This window comes from Ochotona princeps, chromosome 27 (genome assembly GCF_030435755.1).
Source record: "Ochotona princeps isolate mOchPri1 chromosome 27, mOchPri1.hap1, whole genome shotgun sequence".
NCBI lineage: Eukaryota > Metazoa > Chordata > Mammalia > Lagomorpha > Ochotonidae > Ochotona > Ochotona princeps.
This window is the reverse complement of record NC_080858.1, coordinates 5,601,828-5,620,188: the sequence shown is the minus strand read 5'-3', so window position 1 is coordinate 5,620,188 and position 18,361 is coordinate 5,601,828. Positions and strand designations below refer to the sequence as shown.

Genomic DNA, 18,361 nt, shown 5'->3' with positions numbered 1-18,361 from the left:
CGCGGCTGCAGGGACCTGGGTTGTGGGCCCCAGGACTGAGAAGCGATCATGTTCTCAGTTCATTGAGTAGGCATCAAGTTCAAGTTTGGCACCTCAACAAGAGAGGGGAACAGGGAAAAGAAAGAGATTGAAAGGGAAAGAGCCAAATGGGGAAAAGGCACCAGAAGAGCGCGAGGCTGGGTTCTCTTCAGCTTCAGGTCTTTGGATACCTGTCAACATGAGCACCAACACGAAACGCCGCACACCTGCCTAGGAACGGCCGAGGGGTGATGAGAAGCACCTGGCCAACAGTGCTGGGTGGGGAGCTCCTGTTGGCCTTACGTGCAAGCAAGTGTACACACGGAACACGAGCACAGAACCATCAGAAATCTCACTCTTTTGTCCAAAATGGCTCAATTCCACCCCATTTATGACCAAACAGAAAACATACTCCCCCCCCCCGCAAAAAAAGCAGTTTGTTGTGCCTACGTCAAGAGTGTCACAATTATTTGCTTGACACCAGAAGCAGCTTGTCAAGCACAACCCAGAGTCTTAGCTTGGGTGTTCACCCCAAGATGCTTTGTCTCGGTTGAGTGAAGGATCTCCACACGGTTCGCATCCCTCACCACCCGGTCACTGACAGATCCGTCCTCATCATGATTTTTTTTTTTGTCCCAGTCCAATGTTCTGGGGGAAAAGATCTCCAAGACACCCAGCTCCACACAAGAGTTCAGGAGCGGTCACTTTTCCTCTCCCATCCTCTTTTCTAACTTCACTCATTACAGCAAGTTAGTTTAAATGCCTAGCAGGTGTTTTTAGCCAAACTCCATCACTTTAGATGGCAAAATATAATCTCAATGTAACAACTCCTGTGTCCAAATGCTAAGTTGAAGAAACACAAGCTCCTGTATCTAACACACACACACTCTCACTCTCTCTCCCCCAGTCCCCAGGACTCAATTCTTTTTTCACTGTTACTGTATCGTTACTGCAGAGTGGCTTACAGCAGACAAATAGACCACTTTACCGGTTCAGAAGTCTCCAAGCTCAGGTTCCGCTGCTCCCGCTTCATGCAAGGTGGTGGCAGAGGGCTGCTGGGCAGCATGGAGGCCCTTGGGAGGGAACCCATCTCCTCATTCCTCCCAGCTGCTGGAAGCCGCCTGCCTGTCTCAAGGCCTCCATCCACCATCTCAAAGGCCAGCCGACAAGGGGCACAGGCTCTCCCACATTTTCTTCATTCTGGCTTTCTGCCTCCCTCTCCTAATTTTAAGGCGCCTGACTCTATTGGGCACACCTGGATAACCTGGGCCTTGCATGCCTAATTTAAGGTCAGCTACCTAACAAACTGAATTCTCTCTGGAACCTTAATCCCGCCTTCTGAGGAAGGCAACGCAGGCCCAGGCAGCAGGAATGAGGACGAAGACACTGGTGGGAAAGGGGTGGCACTCTGCCCACCACAGCCCACAATCCAGCAGCCAGCTAACGCACAACCACCAGCAGGAGCAGCAACCCAGGGAGGGGGGCAACAGAAGCAGGAAAGGGTAGGAGGGGCAGAACATAGCCCGACAGTGGGCAAGCTCTGCTCGCTTGCGAACCGTGGGTTGAGAAAGGTTGAAAGCTTCCTGGGTGCAGGTATGTGGAGAAGGTAAACTGCTTGCTTAACAAGTTTCTTTGGGGTTCATAAGTTGGTAGACAAGAAACTCTAGGTTTTTAAGTATGCAACACAATGTTTTCAAGTATACGTACATTACAGAATGGCTAAATCTAATATTGTCTTACACCATAATTATCTTAAGATTTATTCATTTTTTATTAGAAAGTCAGATTTACAGGAAGATCTTCCATCCACTGGTTCACTCCCCAAATGGCGGCAGGAGACGAGTTGATCCAAAGCTAGGAGCCATAAGCTTCTTCCAAGTTTCTCACAAGAGTGCAGGGTCCCAATACTTTGGGCCCTCCTCCACTCTTTCCCAGGCCATAGGCATGGAGTGGGATGTAAAGTCAAGCAGCAAGGCCACAAACTAGTGCCCATCTGGGTGCCAGTGCTTACAGGACTGGTCAGTTGAGCTATCGCACACTTCTTCAGACATCTGCTGGCCATGTGTATTTTATCTTCAGAGGCAACTCATTCATCTCTTATTAAGTGCTAGGGTTTGAATATGGTTTTGCCCTGGAATTTATGCAGGTGTTTAATCCTTAGTCACATGTTTATCATACAAAGATGGAGAAACCTGGGTTGATGCTGTGGTGGAGCAGCTAAGTCACACAGGGGACATTCACTCCCCGTATCAAAATGCCCGATTTTGAGCCCGTTTCCCCTTCCATCCAACTTTCTGCTAACCACAGCTGGGGGAACTGTAGGTAACGGCTGAAGTAACTGGGCCACTGCCCCCAACATGCGATGGACATCTGGCTGGTGACTCTAGCTGGTCCAACCCCACTAATTGTGGGCATCTGGGAAGTGAACCAGAGATTAGATGGCCTTTCTCTAGATTGCTCTGCCTTTCAAATTTTAATTAAAAGAAACTACCTGGCATTTGAAGGTGAGGTTTCTGGGACGCACTGAAGATTGTATTAGGTACTTAAGGTGGCACTCCATGAATGAGTCCTGCCTGGCAGCTTTGTAAGGGAAAAGCCATGCATGAGCAGCCCCCTACCATCCTTGCCCCACTGTGGCATGGCATCAGGATTCAGGTCGCATGGAGGCCACCACCGGATGTGGACCCTGGACTGAACACCTCCAGAACTGGAGTCAAAATAAACCTCCTTGCAACGGGAATGTTAACCCTCCTTGGTTGCACAGCTTGCAAATATTTTCTGTCTCTTCTCATTTCCTTGCCTGTGCAGAAGCCCTTCAGTGTGATGCAACGGTCACTTTTCGCAGTGTTGAGCTTTTGAGATCATCTCCAAAAACTCAATGCTGAGGACAATGTTGCGGAGCTTCTTATTTTCTTCTAATAGTTTGTTTCACTTCCTACATTGAAGCCTAATCCATTTTTAAGAGCTTATTCATGGTGAGATAGAAAGGTATAATTTAATTCTACATGAACTTACATAGTTGTCATTAACACTATTTCCTGAAGAGACTGGCATTTTTCTGAAATGGATTCTTGGCACCTTTGTCAACATGTGATTTCCGGGTTCTTTTATTGTGTTGCAATGCTGTCAGTACTATACTGTTTTGGCTACTGCATCTTTGTAGTATGTTTGGGCTTTGGGGGGATAAAGATTTATTTACTTACTTATTTGAGAGGTAGAGTAACAGAGATCTTCCATCTGCTGGCTCGATCCACAGATGGCTGCAATGCCCAGGGTTGGGCCAGGCTTAAGGCAGGAACCAAGAATTTAAACCAGAAGACCTGAACCAATCCTAAAGAATATTCTTACATATAATAAAGAATCTCCATTCGATGTGCAGCCTGTCCCATTATTAAGAGTTTCAGCACCTGGTGAAGAGCAGAACTTGGAATGTTAAGATGGAGAAGCAGATGGTCTGGCACAGGACCTCAGGTGTTTTCCTTGCTAGAGTTCCTGATACTGCGCTACTGTGGCTGCCCTGGGACCAGGAAGGAGCTATTCACATTCAGAGTCATGGAGACTGCTCTGAAACACGCTGGGCACTGTGCAAGGTGCTCCTGAGACTTTAAGATGCACACAGTAACTTTCATGTGGATAGTGGGCTTCAGAATCATGGAGACTGCTCTGAAACACGCTGGGCACTGTGCAAGGTGCTCCTGAGACTTTAAGATGCACACAATAACTTTCATGTGGATACTGGGCTCCGGAAGCATGGTGAAAAATGAACCCAAGGTGCAGCTATACTTACTTGAATGCAAACACTGCAAGTGTTGAAAGGGCCTGCTTTCATGGGGATGGAGAAAATTAAACCTCAGCCAACTGAAGCAGAACTATAAAAGAAACCCACTAAAAGAAACAGCAGTTGCCAAAAATCACCTTATCATCTATGTCAGATCTTACGAAAGCAATGATGTTGACATGAGTAATCCGGAAATTCTGTGAATTTTGTCATCTTCGATCTCCCAGTCTTGAGTGGCCACCTACCTGTCAGACCCTTTGCAAGTTGGGGCAGCTCCAAGGTGGGCTTCCTCTCACATACCCTGCTAGGAGCCTGCGCAGCACCCCCGTCCCCAACGGCTCTCTCCACTGCTACCACCGCTGTCCTCCGACCCAGCCACAGGTCTCTTGTTGCTCATGTGCCTTTCTTCTGGCCACATGATAGGCCGGGGCGCCCAGCGCTCTGCTTGCTCAGGTCTTGGAGAAGCGTTTGTTCGCCATGTCTGCAGCCCCGCTCACCAGGGGACTCCTCGTGGGTATCTTGATGAGTTTTCAGCTTCCTTTGCCCAAGAGAAAACTCTGCTGTGGCTCACTGTATCATCCGAATGACAGTTTAGAACAAGTGTTTTCTACCTTAGGGATTTTCAACTGCTTAACAAGGTACTGGAGAAGGGTCTGTCATACAAGGCAAGTGCTGAGAGGGAGAAAGCCAGCACATCCCAGGTTAGTTCTGACGACGCATGACGTGATGCTAGCCCCGAGCAGGTGGCTCCATTTTGGCCACCTTCGCTTCTCCTCTGGGTCCTGGTGCGAGTCCAGGACCTGTCCTCCCCCGTGGCACACCCAGGGAGGATACATATCAGGCGGGTTCTGCCTCCCACCACTCCCCACACGGCTGCTGCTCAGCCCATCCCTGTCCCACACCAACAGTCACCTTGCTCCAGTGCCCACAAGTCAGGAACACATCCAGATGGCTTCTGACCACCTGCTTAGAGAAGCTCTGCATTGCAAAAGAACACATCACACAGGAAAGCCCAGGCTCCCGGGAATCGGCCCACACTTTATTTTACAGTACATTCATGTGAGTTCCTGCATTTCCAAGCTCATCAGGTTAGCACTGCTGGTAACAAACCACACCACTAACCTGGCTTCCGAAACAGGAGAGGGGATACACTTCAGCGCTTCCTTCCCCCGTACCACTGCCGAAGACACGCACCGCAGAGCGAGACCTCCAGTCGGAAGCCTCACTCCAGTGTGAGGCCAGACCGCGGCGGGCACGGCAGAAGTACAGAGCTGGCACGAGTACACAGCTGTGCAGCCCTCTCGGATGCCCCACTGCCACGTCCCTCTGCCTCCCCCACTCAGCCCCGAGGCCCTGGGAAGGGAGGCCGAAACAGCAAGGGACTGTGCTCCTCCAAAGAAATGCACGGCCTCTTTAATTCCATAAGAATTATTTACCCTAACATTTTAAAAAGTGTTAATGTGACTATAATGGTTGGTAATAAGGGAAGCACCTGGAAAAATTTTCTCCAGACACAAACGGGTGCTTCAAGCTGCAGGCCTTTCACAAAAACGGAAATACCGCATCACACCCAGTGACATGCCATGCTCAAGAGACAGCGTCGCTTTGCTGGCCAAGGATGCTGCCGCCCAGATCCAGGTCTTGAGCCAGCTTGGAACAGCTGTGGCCTCCACCCACATTGTCTCCCAGGCTGCAAGAGGGCAAGGGTTCCCCAAGAACACAGCTAACCATCACATGGACCCCCTGAGAACTGACCTGCAATAAAGACAGAAACCAAGGAGGCAGGAGGCAATGCTCATGGGAGGAAGTGAGACATCAGATTGATTTGGGTTTTTGCTAGGAAAATAAAATGTAGCATTACAAAAGGCTTTGGACCCTGGTCTGACACAGCTGGAATGGCAAGGAACCGACGATGCAAGTCCCCTCCCAGGGACAAAGGTTACCAGGCAGCCCCTTTCTCCTGGAAGCTCAATGTGCTTTAGGAAAACTCATCAGGGCACAGGAAGTCCCAGATTCAGGGTGCACCTGCAGTCATGGCTGCCTCCAGTGAGCCAAGGGCCCAGGCCACAGGCTGCCGAGTCCTGCATTTACCAGGTTATGAACGGAATTGATACACATATGGTTAACCCCAAAATCATCATCAAGGCAGAGATACAGTGGGGGGGCGGGAGCTAAGACACTTGTTAAGAAAGCCACAAAACGTCTGAAAACCCAAGGCCAGTGCGTGTGCTGCAAGCCCTGAGAGCTCCAGCGGCAGGCTGAGCAGAGAAAACTGCGAAGCTTGTGGAGCCAGAGAGTCATGGTGACTACGTGAACTCACAGGGTCTGATGCAGAACACACCGACATAAAACCAAAGTTCACACTGTTTCTAGAAACACATTTTCGGCTTAAAAAACATCTGCAATGCACACCAGAGAACTCTGATAATTCATGTATGACAGAAGGCACTGTTATCCGCATACATCCACCAAGCCTCCCGGCCAGAACCTGGGAGTTCCCAGTCCACGCCGGTCGCCAGCACCACGGCAGCATCAGCTCTGCACTGGGTCCTCCTCGACCCGCCACTCTGCTGGTTGTCCCGCACTGCAGTGGCCACTCAGAACGCAGACTGTGACGTGAGGAAGGTCCAAGGGGGAGAGGGCAAAGTGAGGCCTAAAGCCAGGTGCGGTGCGGCCCGGCCCAGTAGGACAGGACGCCCCGTGCTGCAGCGCCCAACTCCCAGCCCTTGGCACTCACACTCTAGTGCCCAGGGCATCGTGGCCAGCATGTGCTCTGCGTTGTCCCTGCCTCAGTTGCTGCTGGGCACGGCCCCAAAGTTAAACGCCGACAAGACTCCCTTGTTCTCAAATGTGACGCCTCCCTGCTGTTCAATGTTCTTCTTGGCTTCTAGCATTTTCCAAAAGAAGGGAGGGGAGAAACAGAAGAGGATTTAAGGCAAATGGACTAGAACCTTTACACACCTGGAACAGTGAAGGAGTGAGACTCATAGTTCTGGTTATTCCTTGAAACTGAATGTCAGCAGTTAATACCCCAGGGCCAGGAAGGGAGAACAGTTAAAGTGTTGTCAGGGAAAACCTGGCCACAAAAAATTGGAGACTGACATTAAGTCTTAAAGTTGGATTCCACTGACTTTGTGATGCCCACTGCTGAAGGGCCCAGGCCTTCCATCCCGAGACTGCCATGGAACCTGTGCCAGCAGAACCTGTGGGCGGCGAGCGGAGCCAGAGTGTGGACTCCAGCCGCCAAGGCCAATGTTTCCTACCAAGGGATTTTAGGAATCGCAACTCCTGCCCCCTGGTAACTGAGGAATGGCCACAGATAGCAACCTCAACTTAAGTAACTGTGCCAACTTCCAAGCTGGAAACCAGCAGCAATCACCACATCATGCCCAGGAAATAACAGAACTTCACCTCCAGGATCCCTGGGGCAGGGGGCCACTGTGGCTGCAAACCAGGTGCGGGACGGGACTGAGGGGCGTCACGGGGAGACCCAGACGAATGCACAGGTCTCCACAGAACTAAGGAAGGATGAGGAGTAACCTGGAAGAGCTACCAGACAATAAAAGCAGCTCTCTGCATTGTGCGGGGCTGGTCTCAAACAACTGCAAAGGAGGCCGTCGGGGGCCAACTTGCTCTTCACACTGGGCTGACTCCAGGCACGGGGCCCCCGGCGCTCACCTGCCACCGTCCTCCGGTGCTCTGCCAGGGAATACACCTCCTGCAGCGCCTGCCTCTGGTCCTCGCTGAGCGGTGCCGTCAGCAGCTGATACCAGGCAGCGTCCCGATGCTGCACGGCTGTCGAGGTTTGGGTGTGGCGGGTGAGAAGGAAAAGAGGACAGGGCCCAGTGACACTGTGGTCTCAGAGAACTTAGCAGCCTGATCAAAGTACAGTGCAGTGTCAGCAACGAGACTTACTGCCACCAAGCTTTATTTCTGAGGCCCAGCTGGTGCTGAGCTTTCCCTGGCGGCCAAAGAAGGCAGGAACTGGAACAGATACAACATGCAGGCAAAGGCCTTTCCCGAGGCATCCTGGCATCTTAGATATGCTGGATTTCTTACATTTAGATTAAAACAAATTTAACGTTTTCCTCCCATGGTCCCTTCACTCTCCACCCCCACCGTAAGTTCTGTTAGCCTCCCAGTCAGCCACTGTAAGCCCTAACATCATAATTTTACTTGGAAAGTCAGAGTTATAGACAGAGAGACAGACAGACAAAAAATAGTCCACGCACTGCTTCATTCCCGAATGGCTACAATGGCCAGAGCTGGGCCAGTCCAAAGCTCAGAGCCAGGAGTTCCTTCCAGGTCCTCCCGTGTGGGGTGCAGGGGCCCAAGGACTCGGGCCATCCTCCACTGCTTTCCCAGGCCATAAGCATTGAGCTGGATGAGAAGTGGAGAAACTGAGACTCAAACTGGTGCCCATATGGGATGCTGGTGTCAGTAGGTAAAAAAACTACCCAGTTACGCCAACACACCAGTCACAGCCCTAACATCTTTGACCTTGCCCTCTCATCCAACCCTGTCTGTTTTCATGACTTCTACCTTAGGATCTCCTTTCAAATGTCATCCTCCCACCTCAGGGCCCTGTTACCTCAATGTTCATAAGCTCATTTCGTGATGCGGAGTTCCCATGCCGAGCACCCCTCAGCTCTCCTATAGTAAACACTACCACACCCCCAGGGTCATACCCTTGCAGAAAACTATCCGGCACCCCTCCCCTGGCAGTGGGGCAGAGCCCACCTCAGTTGGAATTCGAGGCTGCTCTAAACCAGTCCTACTGTTCCTCCACAGAGATTTTTAAGAAGCTATTCTCTAAACTGGTCAAAAGCTGGCAGCCTATTACTTGAGGAGCTTTCTTAAAAATTTACCAATTTATTTGAAAGGCAAAGTTGAGAGAAAGGGATGGAACCAGGGAGAAAGGGAGAGAGACACGCACTGACTAGTTCACTCCACCACAGGCTGCAACAGCCCGCTCTGGGCCACTCCAGCCAGCCTCTCACACACTATGGCAGGAGCACAGCTACTCAGCCATATTTTGCTGCCTTCCCAGGAGCATCAGCAGGAAGGCTGGATCCGAAGTGTGGCAGTCAGGAGTTAAACCAGCACTCCTATACAGGATTCTAGCATCACAGGCAGATGCTTAACCAACTAAGCCACGACGCCAGTCCCTTAGGGGCGTTTCATAAATATGGTCTGTATTCAGAGGCTCCAGCTAAGAGCAGCAAGCTTGCTGCATGAGTTTGCTGCCTGGCCACATGTGGAAACAAGCAACTTAGAGCAACCTCACAGCACTTTGCAGTCTCTGATCTCTGTCATTCTACATTCTGCACTTGGGGATAGCTCTCCCTGCATCCCCTGCCTGGTCCTGCCACATTTCTGCAAAGCCACAGAGTGTTCATCTTCACTGATGCTACCTTTCCAACAATGAACCAAGCCATTATGCTAGGACTGCCTTGTTAGTAACAGTATTTTCTACACTAGGATGCTCATGTTAATTGCAAAATATTGAAAATAATCTTTAACGTTCAAGAAACTGTAATATACTCAGAAATCAAACACTATCAACATAAAACCAGTAACAAGAATAGGATTTCTCTATTCCCAATTTCCTCTAGACAGTGTTGTGGTATGCCAGATAAAGCAGCCACCTGGGATACCACATGCCACACAACAGTGCCTGGGATGAGGCCCACCTCCGCTCCAGCTCAGCTGCAGCCACTGCCCCTGGTGAGCAGCATGTAACAGCTAGGAACCAGAGATCGTGTGTGGACACCTGGATAGGGCACCTGACTCCTGGCTGGAGTCCAGGCCAGCCCTGGTCGGGAGGGGATTTACAGGGTCAATCAGTGGAGGAAAAACCAGTGTTCCTGTTGTGCTTTCAAATAAATAAAAACAAAATAAGGTTAACTTAATTTTACTTCTAAAAAATGGACTCCAAAATTTAAAGTTATACTAATTTTCTAAATATTTCCACTGGTTCATTATTTCTTTTTCCTCAAGCATTCCATCTATGTCTCCGATTTCTATATTCTGGATAGCTCATCTTACTGGTGGATGGGCCTTTGTGTTCTGGACGCCTTAGCTTCTGACACATTTCCTGTGAGAGCTGTAACTATAAATTGCAGAGCACCGAGAGGCCCAAGGTCACTCACTCACTGCACCTAGTCTGCAATCCTTCCCCCAGCAGGGAACTGCTGAGTAACCAACAGATACTAACAGGTTCATGACCACAGCTTGTAGGCAACATGCACCTGCCGCACCGTATTCTGCTCCGCAACAACGCCTGTGCACTGACACCTCGGAGCATGAACCCTGTACGTGATGCTCCTGCCCGAGATCACCTGCACGGCAACAACCTGGGGCTTGCCTGCTGCGTCTTGGGGATGGCAGTGCCCGCTGTGGGCGATAACTGGCCTCCTTACACTAATCGCTTTCCCTGTGTGCTCGTCTGGGCATTTTCAGAACAAAAAAAAACAGAGTCCACACCAATTTGGGAACAGACAGCAAAACAACTCGTAAGAGAGAAGAACAGGGCCCGGCGGCGTGGCCTAGCGGCTGAAGTCCTTGCCTTCAACGCCCCAGGATCCCATATGGGCGCCGGTTCTGATCCCGGCAGCTCCACTTCCCATCCAGCTCCCTGCTTGTGGCCTGGGAAAGCAGTCGAGGACGGCCCAATGCATTGGGACACTGCACCCACGTGGGAGACCCAGAGGAGGTTCCAGGTTCCCGGCTTCGGATCGGCGCGCATCGACCCGTTGCGGCTCACTTGGGGAGTGAATCATCGGACTGAAAATCTTCCTCTCTGTCTCTCCTCCTCTCTGTATATCTGACTGTAATAAAATGAATAAATCTTTAAAAAAAAAAAAAGAGAGAGAGAAGAACAGAGCTTACAAAAACTGTCTGAAGATCCAGGAAATAAAGACTTACTTAGCAGAGCTTGCGTGAAAAACTGATACTCATCCACACACTCGAGTGGCGTGCTGAAGCTCTCGAGGGCCGTCTCCTCCAGGACCTCATCATCCCACTCCTCCTCCTCCTCATCCTCATCTTCCCCTCGACCAGTGCTCGACTGCATGGCCTGCGTGCTAGGGTTCGTCTCCTCTTCATCACTTGAAATCTCCTCTGTGAATACAATAATCCCAAAAAAGAGATCAGAACACCCAGCGATCAAATAACAGTTTTACACACACGCACAAAGATATTCTGGCAATGGAAAAACCAGACAGCTCTACTTGAAATCATAAAACAATAAACTTTATATGGCAAATCAAGAATGGCTGTATTCTCAATGAAAACAATTTCCTGCCCCACAACGGCCCAACTAATTACTGTCATACTGTGAGTGCCTAATAGCAAATTCCCAAATTAATTTTTCACAAAGTATGTGCATGAGTCTTCAGCCACTCCAGCTTCCCATTAGCAGTTCAAGTCTCCACAGAAGTAACTAAGCTGACCATGAGCTGTTCAGAAAGGGCTAACTGATAAGGTCACTGCTGAAAACAGCAGAACCCAAAAACAAGAAAAAGTCATACATGAGGAGGAAAGTGAAAAACCAAGTTAACCCCTTGGATTCTGCATCTGTTTTCAGCGCTGGTCTCCTGGGAGCAGTGAGATCAGCCCTGGGGACAGGATGGAACACAGAGGGCGCAGAGGTCAGATCAGCAGCAGCAGAAGAGAAAAAGCCTACAGGAAACCCAGCCCAGGCACTGCTCATTCAAAACAGTCCACAAACTCCAAAGGTGAGGGCTCTTCCTGGAGTCCAGGGGGAAGGTAAGACATCACCATCTTGAACCAAATACATGGGGGGAAAAATACATAGCAAAGGTATCATTACAAAAACAACAAGATATATATGTAGCCAATCATTCTACAGTGTAACATGAATCAAGAAAGCATGGGCTGGGCCTGGCATGGTAGCCTAGCGGCTGAAGTCCTTGCTTTGCATGTGCTGGGATCCTATATGGGTGCCGGTTTGCATCTCGGCTGCTCCTCCACTTCCCAAACAGCTCCCTGCTTTTGGTCTGGGAAAGCGGTCTAGGACGGCCCAAAGGGAGCCTGTATCCATGTGAGAGACCTCAAGGAGGCCCCTGGCTCCTGGCTTCAGATCAGCTCAGCCCCAGACATTGCAACAACTTGGGGAGTAAATCAGCAGATGCAAGATTTTTCTCTGTCTCTCCTCCTCTCTATAGATCTGACTTTCCAATAAAAATAAATATTAAAGAAAAAAAAAAGCATGGGCTATTACCAAAAAAGCCTTCCTTCAAATCCTGTTCTAAAGCCAGTTAAGTTAGTAAAGCAAAAAATAAAAGAATATCATAATCTTATAAAAGATTACTAATTCTATAATTGATGGCAAGCAAACATCTTTTTTTTTTAAAGATTTATTTTTATTACAAAGTCAGATATACAGAGGAGGAGAGACAGAGAGGAAGATCTTTTTTTTTTAAAGATTTATTTTTATTACAAAGTCAGATATACGGGCTTGGCGGCGTGGCCTAGTGGCTAAGGTCCTTGCCTTGATCCCATATGGCCGCTGGTTCTAATCCCGGCAGCTCCGCTTCCTCTCTGTCTCTCCTCCTCTCAGTGTATCTGACTTTGTAATAAAAATAAAATAATAAATCTTAAAAAAAAAAAAAAAAAAAAAAAAAAAGTCAGATATACAGAGGAGGAGAGACAGAGAGGAAGATCTTCCGTCCGATGATTCACTCCCCAAGTGAGCCGCAACGGGCCGGTGCTGCGCTGTTCTGAAGCCAGGAACCAGAAACCCCTTCCAGGTCTCCCACACAGGTGCAGGGTCCCAAAGCTTTGGGCCGTCCTCGACTGCTTTCTCAGGCCACAAGCAGGGAGCTGGATGGGAAGTGGAGCTGCCGGGATTAGAACCGGCGCCCATATGGGATCCCGGGGCGTTCAAGGCGAGGACTTTAGGTGCTAGGCCACGCCGCCGGGCCCAAACAACATCTTTTAGTAATACCTCCTGGTATACAGCAGGCACAGTGAGTTAATGCACCCATACTAGAGAGTCGTAGTAACGAAGCCCAGCCACTCCACTCTCAATTCTGGTTTCCAGCTAATGCACACCCTAGGAGGAAGGAGTTAGGCTCCAGCCACCCAGGTTGGAAGGCTGAGCAGTGTTCTACACTCCTGGCTTAGTACCTGGCCCAGGCCCAACTGTTGGAGGCATGTGGGGAGCGGGCTGAAGGATGAAAGAAAGGTCTCCTGCTTATCTCTGTCTCTCTCATCCCTCTTCCTTCTCCTTGCCCTGTCCCTCTCCTATTAATAAAAAAATGATTTCTAGGAGCTGGCAGTCGTCCAACTGGCTAGTCTTTCTGCTTAAAGTACTAAGATACCATATGGGCACCAGTTCATATCCTGGCTGTTCTGCTTCGCATCCAGTTCCCTGCTTGTGGCCTGGCAAAGCAGGTGAGGACAACCCAAAGCCTTGGGACCCTGCACTTGTGTGGGAGACCCAGAAGAAACTCCTGGCTCCTGGCTTTGGATCAGCTCAACTCCAGCTGTTGCAATCACTTTGGGAGTGAACCAGCGTGTAGAAGATCTTTGTCTCTCCTCCCTAAAATTTGTCTTTCCAATAAAACTAAGTCTTATTTTTAAATTTTTTTCAAAGCTTCAGAAGGCCATTTAGAATTCAAAAAAGCAAATATGAAGCTGCATTTCATCTGAGGAGGAGGGTGCATTACAATTCTTTGTGGCTGAACACAGCGGAAGGCACGTTCACCTCCACGTGCTATCCCAGAACTCAGCAGACAGAACTGCACACTTCCTAGCAAGAAGGCTGGCTTGGCTCAGTTGCAGATCTGTTTTTAATCAGATGACAAACAAAGCTACTTCCCAAGCTTCTGCAATTTGTTTTATAATCTTAGCATTAAACAAAACAAAGGTCTGATGTTCTGGACTCTAACAAAGTTTCTTCTCTCAATTATGCAAATCGTTCGTATCTTCCCATTTTAATTTTTGACATTAACCCCAGGATTTTTTTTTTTTAGGACACACTTGCATCTCTTATCAGAGCCAGTTCAATCCCTGTTGCCCTATGTTCGCAAGCCAGCTTCCTGCTGGTACCCAGGCCTTGGGGTCCCGCCACCCCCATGGCAGATGGCGACAGAGTCCCCAGCAGTCAGCGTCAGCCAGACCCACGTGCAGTTTGTCAGACAAACAGCACCATTCCACCCTTTCTCTATCACTTTGCTTTTCAAACAAAATAAAGCTTTACAAAGTAAAATACCCGACACTCTACCAGCGGACTATCCTGATTCTCTGCCCTTCATCTAACAGCTCCTTGAACTTCTGGCTGCTGCTTCCCTAAGGCAGCAGACAAGGAAACCCGAGGTTGCGACTGTAGTCATGAGCACTTGATGCTATTAGAAATGCACCTCTCAATGTGCAACAGCCACTAAGCCATTTAAAAAGTCATCAAGCGTACCCGGTGTCAAGACATACAAAATGGGCCAGCATGGTGGAGGAGCAGGCTAACGTGGGTGGCCCGGGTATCCCACATGGGTGCCTGTCCCTAGCTGCTCCCCTTCTGATCACTCTCCATGCTGGTGACCCAGGAAACCAGCAGAAGATAGCCCAAGTCACTGGAACTTTACACCTACAAGGACAACCCAGAAGCAGCCCCAGGCTCCTGTCTTTGCACCAACCCAGCTCTGGCCAGAACAGCCATCTGGGGAGTGAACCAGAGGACGGAAGACCTCTCCCTCTACCTCTCCTTTCTAATTCAGACTTTCAAGTAAAATAAATAAGTAAAGTAAAATAAATAAAAAAGGACACCAGTTGTTGTAGGAGGACATTGTTACTGTAGGTCAGCGACTGTAGTCAGCGAGCACAGGATTACAGTTGATGGGACAATATTTGTATGATAAACAACTGAATGGATGTCTTGTGTGTGACTGATTGGATATCCTTTGCATGAGAACAACTGTATGGTTACCTTTTGTATACCTGATGAGATATCATTTGTATAAGAACAGTTGAGTGGGAAGTAATATACAAGGCAAAAGGACTTCCAAACTAAGGCATGGAAACAGTTGATGGTTCTGTTGATGAACTAAGTATCTCTACCCTAATCCTGTATGACCCTCAGCATATAAAGTCTGTTGCCCCTAATACATTTTGGCTACTGATCATCAGTCAGTAGTCCAAGCGTGTTATTATCGGCTCCGTGCACCAAGTCCATCGCTGCAGGACAGCGACAAGTTGTAATTTATATCATCTAATTAATAACAAGCGAATCCCGAAATATTCATTAGACGCGCATCAGGTCTGGGCCTAATGCGATGGCTCAGTGGCTAAACCCTTGCCTTGCATGCACCAGGGTTCGTGTCCCAGCTGCTCCACCTCCTATCCAGCTCCCTGCTTTTGCCCTGGGAAAGCAGTATAGCCTTGGGACCTTGCACCCACATGGGAGACCCGGAAGAAGCTCCTGGCTCCTGGTTTTGGATCAGCTCAGCTCTAGCCGTTGTGCCCACTTGGGGACTGAACCAGAGAATAGAAGATCTTTCTCTCTGTGTCTCCTCCTCTGTAAATATGCCTTTCCTATAAAGATGAAATCTTTAAAAAAAAAAAAATCTGCGCATGTCAAGCAACATAAATCTGATTAATGGCTCCAAATTATGAAAATCCAAAGCAAATGCATGCTCAAATAAAAACCAATTCTAGCATTCACTGCAACACCAAGACTTTACCGTTCTCTTCCATGTCAGCTTTCTCCATTTTTGAACGATCCTCTTGGTTTAACATTTGCCTAGTCGCACAGACCTGCTTTAGGCCAAGGAAAAGGAAGAGGATTGAGGGGAGGATCTGGGCCACCACAGCATCTACTGCAGGAGGACGGTTTTGCAGTTCCAAAAGAATGCTCAGTCCTATTATACACATCTTCCGGTCATGATGCCTGCAGAACAAAGCAAAAAAAGACTTGAAAAACACAAGAACAAATTCCTTAGAAATCACGGAAAGGGGTGTCCGAAGTGTATTCTAAGGTTCACAGAGTTATCCTATACTCTGTTTTGCACTACATGAAATCTCACGTAAGATAGGATTCTGTAACTCAGAGACTACCACCTAAACCCCAGGGCAGTGTGCAGGTGGCACAGTGAATCCCACATTAACACCAGCTCACCACTACTCTACGTGCTACATGTGAGCGTTGGCATAACGAGTCTCAGCAAGCAGAAATGCCAGCATTGGACAGAAAAAGCTCCTCTGGACCAAAAAATTCAGATACCTTTGGCTTTTCTGCCATGATGCTGGCCCACAGAACTCCTGGCCGACTACACTAATCTAAGAGGCCCAAACAGGCTCCAAAAACTTAGCATCCAATAAGCTGACTTCAGTGGCTATGAATTAATCTATTTAAGTTCCCAGCTGTAAAACACAAGGAAAATTTAAATGTAAAGGGAAAATGTTTGGCCATTATATATTGGTCGTATTTAACCAGTGAACAGTCCCTGTACATTGCATACCAAAAAAAAAAAAAAATATTAGTAATTAAGACTGCATATTGGTGTAACACTCCAAATTCCAAACAGAAACCAACAGATTATATGCAGTAAGTCAAGTCTAATAATCATTTCCTGATGACCACGTTACAGCTCCTAGGATTACTCCACACCATCTACATTCCTGCTTTACTCAGGTTTAAAGCCAGAGTAGGAGGCTGTAATGGAAACTGCATGTGACCTCAGGTCTCCTCCTTCCACCAAGTCCCTAACTCGCAGACAGGGAGGAAGCCAGTGGCCCTCGGCAGGACACTGGGCCTCCAGGGACCCAGGAAAGCACAGGCCCAGTGGTTCAGTCTACACACAGCTCAGTCTGTCTCTAAGAACATGCCCACAGGGGCATAACTGCTACCGTATCCCTCCTCTCTACAGCTTTAGTAGAATTAACTTCAAAGTCCATTTCTTCTAAAAGTATGATCCTCCCATCAATACTTTAATAACAAATCTACTTAAAGTCAAACCCCAGACTCCCAGGAGCAGGAAAGTCAGAAGACACAACACCGGCTTGTGAAAGCATCCCCACTTCCCACCCCTGTCCTGAGCCAGGCCACCACCCTCCGCCCACCTGCCACAGCCTAGCTCAGCAGGAACTCCATTTCCCTCAGCAAACTCTTTTACATGGTATCTTACAACACTGAACAAGAATACTGGTTATGTTCAGGGCTTTAAAACAAATCAAGAAAGCCATCTAGCTTGAATTCTAGGGTGACCATCACTCATCACTAACAGGAGACTGAAGTGAGCACATAATCCCATCTTGGCACCTCACTTTCCCCACGCTCGAAGATGAAAAGTGTCTCTCAGCAAGTCAGTGCTCCTATGGGACACTCATGACCACGGCCAACAAGCCTTGGACCTCACAGTCAAGAACAAGCTTCCTGGAGGTTCCCAAAGAGGTCAGCATCGTGGGACAAAGCACTGAGTCTCAGCCAGGATCCTTTCCCAGGAACCTGACTCCACGGAGAATGCCCTGCACGACAGGTGCGTGGCCATCCGGGAATCCAGTGGACACCTGATTCTTGTTGCTCAGGTAACCACTGACACACACACGTCAACACCAAGTGGGAAGGCCCACATCTCATCTTTAGAGCCTGTCTCCTTTCCACTACGTCAGAGGGCTGAAAGGCACTGTTCATTCTCTAAGATGTAAATGTTAGGTTAGCAAAGCACAATCATTCCAAGGAAGTGAAAATTCTCTTTGCGCGTGCTGTCACACTGCATATTAAAAACTAAACATCCCAGGAACAGAAAAGTAGCGTAATAATCCCAAAGTCACTTACCCAAGGAAATAATCGGTGTCGCTCATCCACTGATTTATAAACTGCACAGTGATTGGCCCAGGGTTGTGAGGCAGCTGCATCCGCTCCAGCGTGTGCAGCAGCAGGTCGGGGCTGTAGTACAGGGCGGCAATGGCGACCTGAAGACACATGGTGCGGAGCTCACTCGTCTTGACCCCGCGCGTCAACCTCTCCAGCACAAGCTGCACGAAGAGCGGAATGCACTAGGGGACAACAAAGAGACACGGTCAGCCCAGCCGGCCACCGTCCCTTGCGCGGAGTGCCCAGGAAGCTGAACGCTGGCAAACACTGGTACCAGCAAGTAAGACCATCTTAATAAGACGTGTGCTTATTTTTCGGTGCATATCATTGAAAAGATACAAATTCTCAAAAATACCTATGAATATTAAATAGACAAAAACAAGTCCTGTAGCAGTGTTGAGAATCCCTTCCTTTTAGGGGCAGATTAGAGTTAGCAGGAAATTATCAAGAACTTCCACTCAAATGCTGGCAACAACTGGCAAAAGCTTCCATGCTTTTTTAAGATTTATTTATTTTTATTACAAAGTCAGATATACAGAGAGGAGGAGAGACAGAGAGGAAGATCTTCCGTCCCATGATTCACTCTCCAATTGAGCCGCAATGGCCGGTGCTGTGCCAATCCGAAGCAAGGAGCCAGGAAACCTCCTCCAGGTCTCCCACATGGGTGCAGGGTCCCAAGGCTTTGGGCTGTACTTGACTGCTTTCCCAGGCCACAAGCAGGGAGCTGGATG

At 48.8% G+C, this 18,361-nt stretch overlaps 1 protein-coding gene across 2 annotated transcripts in view; it reads right to left on the bottom strand.

The window, feature by feature from the left end:
* Nucleotides 1–5,074: 5,074 nt before the first annotated feature.
* Nucleotides 5,075–18,361, bottom strand: part of IPO8 (importin 8) — a 60,432-nt gene continuing 47,145 nt past the window's right edge. For both annotated transcript variants that reach the window (XM_058655751.1, XM_058655750.1), the window contains 5 exons: nucleotides 17,592–17,812; nucleotides 15,499–15,704; nucleotides 10,724–10,918; nucleotides 7,475–7,591; nucleotides 5,075–6,683 (listed from right to left, as the gene is read on the bottom strand). In XM_058655751.1, the coding sequence (XP_058511734.1) occupies nucleotides 6,586–6,683; nucleotides 7,475–7,591; nucleotides 10,724–10,918; nucleotides 15,499–15,704; nucleotides 17,592–17,812 (837 nt within the window). In that variant the 3' untranslated portion in view covers nucleotides 5,075–6,585. The remainder of the gene's footprint in view (nucleotides 6,684–7,474; nucleotides 7,592–10,723; nucleotides 10,919–15,498; nucleotides 15,705–17,591; nucleotides 17,813–18,361) is intronic.